We start from the raw sequence: 9893 nt of genomic DNA, 5'->3' as shown, positions 1-9893 counted from the left end.
TATCCATTTTTTTTCATTCTGTGTCACAAATGTATCCATTGTTAACTTTATACACACTACAGCCTGTACTACCTAATATTAATAGAGATGACAAAATGTCCTACCGTTTGTAACACCCCACTTGTAATGTTCCTATTCCCAACCAGTGGGGCACGCCCCACACTTTGAAAAATGCTGATTTATAAGGTTAAGTGCTTGTTTAAGTCCCATCGCTATGTTTTAAACTTTACTGTGTAAGAGTGTTTTCACACCTGCATCATTTAGTTCGGTTGAATCCTACCAGAGTTCGATTGCTCACTCGGTGCGGTTTGTTTGGGCAGGTGAGAATGCAGCAATCGAACTCTGGTGCGCACCAAACATGCGGACCAAGACCACATTGAAGAGGTGGTCCCGGTACGCTTTCAAACAAACTCTAGAGCGGTTCTTTTGTGGTGAGAACACGATCCGAGATCGAACCGACCTAACTGCAAAAGTACTGCACATTTTGAATTAACCCAGCTGCCGTAGTCAGCTGCACACTGCATTATCGGATGAGGAAGTGTTTGTTGACAGTTTCTATTAGCAATATTAGCACAATGACAGATCGCGGACATACCTGGAGTTGCGAGGAGGTGCGGAGCCTCAGAAATTTGGTGTCTTCGCCATTTGTAGTGCATTAAAACGTTGTTTTCAAGCCACATCCACGATTCATTCTGGAAATGAACGGTTTGTCTAGAGCGCTGTATAACAACCACGGACATAATTACAGCGCGCAACCATCTGCCCATGGTGTCTGCTGTATTTTCCTCCTTTTTATTTAGTTCCGGGGTTCCGTTGGAATTGATTCTGACCAATCGAGAAGCAGTTTAGGAAATACGTTCAAATACATGTGGCCAATGAGTGATGTGGATCTGATCACATGACTGAATTTTTTCAACTGGTGCGGGCCAGAGCAATCAGTGTGGTGTGAAAAGGAACCAAAACCGCTAAAAAAGCTGCAATGTATAATTTTTTGCTTTTGGTCCGGACCAAATGAACCGAACTACAAATGTGAAAACACCCTAACTCTGCAGTGCATCATTGAGCTATGGACATTATTGATGCTTTAAATAATGCTTTTTAAGTGGTTGTACTTGTCTTTTTCATGGTGAAATGATAAAATAACCTTTAAATGCATTAAAGGAGGGACCCAGGCCATATTCTGGGCAATATCCCAAAATATCATTCAGACTTGCGGGTGGGATGTTTGATTTAAGCCTTTAAGCATCCACCCAAAGACCCTAGCAACAAAATACGTACCAGCACGCTGAAAACCACTCTGAACATCTTAGCAGATGCCAAGCCTTGGCAACATCCAATCATCATGATTTGCATGGGCAGGCAGCACTCACTGTTTTCTTTCAGAAAATGAAAACTTTAGATGAATCCAAAATCTACTTTAAAGGTGGTACGTTTTTCCATAACTATTACCATCTTTGAGAATATCATGGTATAAATTCAGAAGAAATTTGGTGTGGCCATGGTGCTATAATCAAAACCACCATGGTTTCCATGGTAAACTTTTCTAAAGGTTTTAGCTTCAAACCTGGCACGTACACAGCTTCAGTGTTTAATATGAGAAAAGGTTTTGTTGTAGATGTTTATCCAGCTGAATGTCTGTTTTGAGACTCAGAACAGGGGGAGTTCAGTCATAACTACACTCGGGAAGCAGCTTTCTCTAGGGTGGGTCACTGGGTCAGAACAAAGCCAGTGTTGACGCCCAAGAGCGGACTGCATATCGAGAGCTTCAATGACGAGCTGTTTACACCTTAGACTCATTTCATATACATGTAGGGAACTTAGATAGTTTCGGGTCAGAAACTCTAAGGGATTTATGCAAATCAGGTATAACGCAATTGAAAATAGTGCACTGCGTAATTCCCCATATTTTGCCGGTTTTGAGTGTACGGTTCTGAATGATGCAGCAGGCTGCCGCTGTCTGACATACAATACACTACTTTACCAGGACTCACTCCACCAGTGATAAAATGATAAAATGACAGGTTTTGTACATTTTTACCCCCAAAAAACTTACAGAGGTTGTTGGTAAATATTGAAACTAACACAGAGAAATTGATCTTATTGATCTTTAACATATTATTAGGTCATATTATTTACCCAGACAGATTTGCTTACATTCAGCAAGTGTGATTTAGAGGTTACATTTTGTACTTACATTTTAAAGGGACACTCCACTTTTTTTAAAATATGCTTATTTTCCAGCTCCCCTAGAGATAAACATTTGATTCTTACCGTTTAGGAATCCATTCAGCTGATCTCCGGGTCTGGTGCTAGCACTTTTTTAGCAAAGCTTAGCACAATCCATTAAATCTGATTAGACCATTAGCATTGCGTTAAAAAATATGCAAAGAGTTTCAATATTTTGACTTTTTTGTAGTTACATCATGTAGTATTGAAAGTAACCAAGGGGACTATTTTCGGGCAGTGCGTAATATCACTACGCCTGCTGCAGCCGTGTTACGGCAGCAAAGTCCTTGATGAGAATGAGATGACCACGCCGAAATGAGAGTAGTTCCTAGCCATATCCGCCTAGAAAATCGCAGCTTTTAATTTTCCGTTGGTCTTAGTACAAGATGTAACTACAGAAGAGTCAAGTTTTAAATAGGAAAAATATCGAAACTCTTTGGTTATTTTCAGAGGTGGAAAGTAACGAATTACATTTACTCACGTTACTGTAATTGAGTAGTTTTTTTGTGTATTTTTACTTTTTTGAGTAGTTTTTAAAATCTGTACTTTTACTTTTACTTAAGTATGTTTTATTTAAAGTATTGTACTTCGCTACATTTTAAATCATATCCGTTACTGAGTAAAAAATATTTTAAAAAGCAAGGTGATAAAGACGCGCAACGGATGTAAATGGGCGGGGCTCGGGGGAACGCGCAAAAAGAACCATGGAGACGGACTAGACCGGCGCGCGCTAATGCAGTCCCGCCTCAGTTCAAATCTTATGAAAGAAACCCCTGGTCATATTTAAGTGTTTCATTTCTATGAAAGGTAGGATTCATGCTGTTAAGTACGAAATTGCACGACGCGTTTTTAATACCATGCGCATTATCTTCCGAGGTCTAGCAGCTTCGCATCAAGTCAAACACAACTTCAAAACGTCCTCGAGAATGCGCAGGTCATTAGACATTGCAGAGAGAGAGAGAGAGAGAGAGAGAGAGAGAGAGAGAGAGAGAGAGAGAGAGAGAGAGAGAGAGAGAGAGAGAGAATAAAGGTCATCAGGTACCCAGGTCAGGGCAGTAAGAAGATAATAAACGTGTTAAATGTATATCGACATGGCTCTCATCTCATTATATGCTCATTTAAACATATAATATATAGTTTAATAACATAATGTATGTTACCAGCAATACATTGTATTTACAAGCTGCTGACCACCTTCAAAAGTGCATAACTCACATGTAAAAATCATTAAACAATTCCATAAATGTTTCTTACTTTAAAAAAGCTTTTCATTTTATTAACTTTTTGTTATTGCACTTTAATTGTAAAGATGTTCCTACAATTAAAAACAACTAGTTTGAGATGTATATTCCCTTGTCGTTTTTGAACTATACTAGAATCTTCCACCTCTTCCCGCTGTAAAAAAAAGTAACTTTTACTCTGAGTAAAGTTAAAATGACTTACTTTTTACTTTTACTTGAGTAGATTTTTAGACAAGTAACTTTACTTTTACTTAAGTAAAATATTATTAAAGTAACTTTACTTTTACTTGAGTACAATATTTTATTACTTTTTCCACCTCTGGTTATTTTTAGCGCAATGCTAATGGTCTAATCAGATTCAATGGATTGTGCTAAGCTATGCTAAAAGTGTTAGCGCCAGATCTTGAGATCGGCTGAATGGATTTCAAAACTGTAAAACTCAAATGTTTAACTCTAGGGGAGCTGGAAAATGAGCATATTTTCAAAAAAAGTGTAATGGCCCTTTAATGGTTGTGTTTATTATGGGCTGTTTAATTTTGGCTGTAAACACTTAATGCTCTGTCCTGTTGGCTCCAGTAGTTTTAATGATTCAGGCTGATTAAAACAAGTTATGTGAGGACAACAACCAAGCACAAAAACATCTTTCAAAACTTCTTTTGTCTTTGGTAGAAGTTTTTTTTATAAAAACCTTGAATTGTTCTGATGATGTAGTCTGATGTAATCTTTACATTAAGCAACATTAATAATTAGGTTTAAATCAAATTGGTAGAATTAAGCATAAACACTTAATAGTTTTATCATATTTCTAATCGAATGTCTTATTTATTAGATCAAAACTTAAATCTCTCTCCATCTCTCTCTCTCTCTTTCTGTAGTTGTCGGGTGGTTGCGAGCAGACCGTGGTTCTGCAGGACTTTGTTGCAGGTTCGGTGGGCGAGCTGAGCATTCAGTCGGGTCAGACCGTCGAGCTTTTGGAAAGGTCCGGAGAGCGGCCCGGCTGGTGTCTGGTGCGGACCACCGAACACTCGCCCCCTCTGGAGGGTCTGGTTCCAAGCAGCACCCTCTCCGTGTCTCATTCCCGTAGCAGCGTTGACATGGATTGTTTTTTCCCACCTGGGAAAGGTAAGTGTCATACACCCACTGAAAAAAGCCACAATGAAAGATCATGTGTCACACCCTGGATGAAAAGATTAAAGTTTTCCGATGGGTAGGTGCATACATGTGTGCAAAAACAAATGTGAGAGTAATGCAGGATCTGTATGCAATATTTGATCATTACGGGTCACCTCCCTCTGGAAACTACACTCATGTGAGAACAAGTAGATGATGAACTTTCTCTTTAAAGGAAAACGCTTTGGAGTCGGACCGAGTACCAAAACACACTTGTAGCCAATCAGCAGTAAGGGGCGTGTCTACTAACCGACATCATTGCCTGGGTTGCGTATGTGTGAGGCGGGTCTATCAAAAGAAGGTCCAGATTCTATTGGGGTAGGGGCGTGTTTGTTAAGGTGATTTCAAATATCAACATTGGCTTTTAGAGATCATGCACCCCGCCTTTAAGTAGTTCTTCACATGTGCAGTTCTCTGAACAGCGTGTGCTCTGGTTTCTAACAGGGGAGTCCGGTCTGGTCTGGTCTCAGTGGGTGAAGTACATTTAGTGTTTGATGATTAATTAACAGACTTTACAAGGTATTAGTGGTGATAGCAGAAGCCTGTGTCTGTCTTTGATGTGATCTCTTTTGGAGATGGCTGGAGATGTTTGATGTACTCAGGCTCAGTCTGTGGGTGGAGCTTAAGTCCTGGCCACATTCACTGGTTTATGTTTCTCCAGACTGCTAAGAAGAAGTGTAATACAACAGATCCTCAGTGATGTTAGAGAGTCAGGCTTGTAACACAAAGGTCCTCGGTTTGATTCTCATTGTCGGCACATAGCGAATGAGGTGTACTTAAGCAAGGCACCCTTGACACAGTTGCAACCAGGAACTGCAGTGATAGCTTACTGGAATGGGTTAAATTGCTGGGATGGGGTTAACATACTTGACAATTATGCCACTTTCATTTTAATCCATTGCCAATGCATTTCCAACTTTGAGAGGTTTCATGTGGAGTGTGTAGCTTTGGTTTTCAGGTCATGTTTGCGTTGATGTTTGTTGTGGAGTTGTGTGTGTCTCTGTTAAGACATGTGTTAGGTGGAACTCGTTCTATTGTAGCCCCTCGACTTCCTGTTGTCCCTGCTTTTAACTTCCTGTATTTAGATGAGAACGTTCCTAAACATCCCTGCCAGGACCCCTCGACCTTTTGACCGTTAAGATCTGGATCTAAGAATAAATAGAGGAAAGGGGGAGCTTTTAGGTGGGATGGGTGAACAAAAAGGCTTGGTCAAGCGCAGCAGGTCAGTTTGACAGCAAACTATGTCAAGCTGGACTGTCTCAAGGAAAAGTTTTTGTAGTTTTTAAAAAAGTAAAACATGTTTAATACTAAATATGAATAATAAAAAAATTCACATAGTCATAATTTTAACTACAATAAATACGAATTAACAATAAATATAACGTTAACTATAACAATATTAGCGTCCACATCGCGGACGATAACTTTGTTAATTTGCTCACTTGCACGGTACTCACGCAAAACACTTACCGTACCTTCCGGGTTATAAGCCACACCGGAGTATTAGCCGCATCATTCAAAAATGCGTCATTAAGACGAAATAACATATATAAGTCAGAGTAGACTATACGTTGCGTTTATTTAGAAAATTATTTCACAAAATCCAAGCCAAAGAACAGATATTTATTCTGGAAAGGCAAGTTGTTCAACTAAACAATAGCAGACAGAAAAGCAGACTGAATAGATATCTGTACTTTAAAGTATTATTATCAGTTATTTAAACGATAAACCATAGCATACAGAACTTACATGGAAGGTTGAATAGGCTAAATTAACCGAACAAGCCAACTAGCATGAAGTTCGCATTCTCGTCATTCTACATTACTGAATCTATTGAATTACAAAAATACAGAAGCAGCATGTAGCGGACTCTTGCGGCTGTAGACGGTAATCTTGTCTCTTGCCTCATAAATGTCAAAATTTATTCATACTGACTTACAAGGCGCACCAGAGTATAAGACGCAGCACCAGCCAAGTTGTGAAAAAAAACGCAGCTTATACACCGAAAAATACGGTACCTTGAATGACATTAACTAATATCGCATATTTCCTGCAAATAAAAACTTTTGCAATTGTTTATGTGCCATTGAATGTGTAAATATGCTGTTCTTGGTGCATGGACAGCAACTATAACCTGCAGATGTCCTCGAATTCCTATCTCTATATAGTTTGTGTACAGTGTTGGGGAAAGTTAGTTTTAAAAGTAATGCATTCCAATATTAAGTTACTCCCAAAAAAAGTAAGTTATTGCGTTATTTAGTTACTTTTCATGCAAAGTAATGCTTAGGTTACTTTTTAGTTACTTTTGCGTTACTTTTTCTTGGCTGAGGCTTGATCTCTTTCGGGCCTTGCGGGTGTTTTTATAACTGCATTCAGAAATTGCGTTTCATAACAAAAATGTCGAGCTTTGGCCTGCCATCTCGGTTTCTGACTCAAACTGTTCCCACACAGGCGTGTACGCATAGAGTGCATAATATGACGTTTTGTGTAATTCAGTACATAATTTATTTTAAATCAAATTTATTACACTAAAAAAGTAACTTGCATTACTTTTTTTAAAAAGTACACTGAAATATGAATGTTTACATTTAAAAAGTAATGCGTTACTTTACTCGTTACTTCAGAAAAGTAATATTATTACGTATTGCACGTTACTTGTAATGCGCTAACCCCAACACTGTTTGTGTAATCTAATATCTTACATTTTGGCGTAGTCAATATTTTTATAGTTATAGTTTATAATGTGAACGGCCATTTATTGTATCAGAAAGGTTCTTTAAAGGTTCTTCAGGCAGAAATGGTTCTTCTATGGCATCGTAAAGCACCTTTGAATGAAAAACTAATCTACCTTCAAAAGTAGTCCAGGCAGTTTTAAACAACATTACTGCTCAAGTAAACAATGTTAGTGCATACAGTACATAAGTGCTTTAACACATTATTGGCTTCATGTTTCTACTTTTAAACTCTTTGGCCCACTTACCTGCTAGGTTTTCAAGTGTGTTTGTCAGGATTCTGCCTGTTTATTGTCTTGTTGTATATATCTAGTTCTAGTATGGCAGAGTCCTGACAGTACAATGTTTTATGTGGGAGATACGTGGTTTTGGGATTGTCTCGTCACTTTTTACACGATCCCTTACCTGTTATTATTTTCAGCTGTTCCCCTCATTTGTTCTCTCTATTTAATGTCCCTGTGCTCTTTGTTCTGTGCTTGTGCGTTTGTCTAATCTACCTGTGAGTACTTTGTCCTGTTGTTAAGATTCTAGTCAAGTCTTTGTACATTTATATTAGTCTAGTTAGTGTCCTGTGTTTCATTTTGTTGTATTCTAGTCAGTGTTAAATTTATCTTTGTATTAACTTTTACCCCCTCGTGGGTTTTGTTTTTCCTTTTTTGTTAATAAAGTTCAGTGTTTTTTCATTATTGTCTGCGCCTGGGACCTTGTCTTGCCTATTCCTGACAGTGTTAGTATAAACACATTTTCTGTTCTTTTTCTGCAAACTGAGGTTTGAGTGAACATTATTTTTCCTTTAACTGAATACTTATGTGCTTTTTTACACCTGATGCAATACAGAAATAATAAACAGAATGATGCATAACACAGAAGGCTTTAGTCAGACTGTGTGCAATGAGGTGCCTTGCTGTATAAATGACAGCGCTTTATGATGAGTTAGCTCATTTTATTTTGATCTTTGAACTACAGTGTTGCATGTTGTTGAAAGCTCGAATCCACTTGCATATAATAGTTAACTTATTCCTAGTAGGACTTCTACTTTACAGAAAAGATATAAGGAACTTATAGCCGCTAAATGCCAATTTTGTCACAAATGAGAATGATATTGACCGAATATTATCAATAATCAAATACATTCGCTTCAAATCTGCTTAATCTCAGCCTCGGGGTCATTCAGAAATACCAGTTTGTTGGCAGAAATCACTATGAATCTGATAAAAAAAGCGCTGATTTACAAGAAAACATGATGTCAGACACACTTTTAAAGGTTTTTGCATCTGAGCACTAGCTCACTAAGATCTACCACATTAAAAAATGTTCACATGTAATTTTTCACCCGTAAGGGATTCATTGCTTTGAAATGCACTTACGAAGAGTGGAAACTACTACTAATCGCATTTACTGAAGATGCTCACGCAACGAGTGTAGTTACTTTGCTGTAAACCTACCTGTATGGGGATCTCATTTATAGATTAGATATGCTGTAGATCCTCTTAAAAGATGGTAAATGGTAGTATTAGGTTAACCTCTGAACCTTTGTCCGAGTTTAAAAAGCAGGGTTTGATCACTACAGACACAAGTTTTTTACAAGGTTGCGACTTGGGTGCCCCTGAGCAAGGCACCTTATTCCCAATTGCTCCTCGAGTATGGGCTTACCATACTTGACAATCACGTCACTTTCAATCTGTCTTTTTCAGTTTTCCATCTGTTTGTTTTCCTCATTTAGTTTTTCTGCAAGACGAAGTGGATCAGCTTGTCAGACGCTAATTTGGATTTCGGTGTTTGCTTGTACGGTGGCTCTGAATGTTAAAACACCTCTCAAAATGCTTGCTATGGATGCGTAAAATGCAAGAAATTTAACCCAATGCGAATGACGGACGAACGTTTCGGAGGCAGTCCCTAAACGTGATTGACGCAATGTGAGGTTGCATTTATTTGTTAACGTGGAAAAATTTCTCGTGTGCAAAGATCTTTACATTTTTTTATTTAAAGCAACACTATGTAGTTTTTTTACCTTTAAATAATGTCTCTAAAATTATTTCAGTGATAGAACAACTTTTAACTGGACAAATTGTACTGTTGCTGCAACCTGAGCAGCCTCCTAGCTGCTACAAGCACACTCTGAAAGTGGTGGTGGAGGGTAGGAAACACAGCTCCGCCCCTCCCCCTGCCTGCAGAAGAGTGTCTGATACCAGGCACTGTTGCGCTTTTCAACCACATGGGGGAGCTGTAAGTCATTTTTACATGGAAACTACAAAGTGTTGCTTTAAGTATATTTATTTGAGGTCTGTTTCTGTTATCTGATCCTAAAGATCTGTATGCATATTTACATTTATGCATTTAGCATGCATTTTTATTAGGGCTGTCACAAGATTAATTGATATATATATATATATATATATATATATATATATATATATATATATATATATATATATATATAGTAACCTCAATTGAACTACTTAAGTCTGTGGCATTAATGTTAATCAAACAACCCAAGACAAAGAGAAAATCACTTCTGAAGTTT

At 38.0% G+C, this 9893-nt stretch overlaps 1 protein-coding gene across 1 annotated transcript in view; it reads left to right on the top strand.

Annotated features, from left to right (window-relative positions):
- The first annotated feature begins 4329 nt into the window (after positions 1–4329).
- The window catches only part of LOC141363354 (kalirin-like), a 31578-nt gene continuing 26014 nt past the window's right edge, over positions 4330–9893 (top strand). The window contains exon 1 of the mRNA XM_073866010.1: positions 4330–4589. Within this exon, the coding sequence (XP_073722111.1) occupies positions 4562–4589 (28 nt within the window). The 5' untranslated portion in view covers positions 4330–4561. The remainder of the gene's footprint in view (positions 4590–9893) is intronic.

Source organism: Misgurnus anguillicaudatus, unplaced genomic scaffold (assembly GCF_027580225.2).
Source record: "Misgurnus anguillicaudatus unplaced genomic scaffold, ASM2758022v2 HiC_scaffold_34, whole genome shotgun sequence".
Lineage (NCBI taxonomy): Eukaryota > Metazoa > Chordata > Actinopteri > Cypriniformes > Cobitidae > Misgurnus > Misgurnus anguillicaudatus.
Note: the sequence above shows the minus strand (reverse complement) of the source record. Positions and strands in the feature narration are given on the sequence as shown.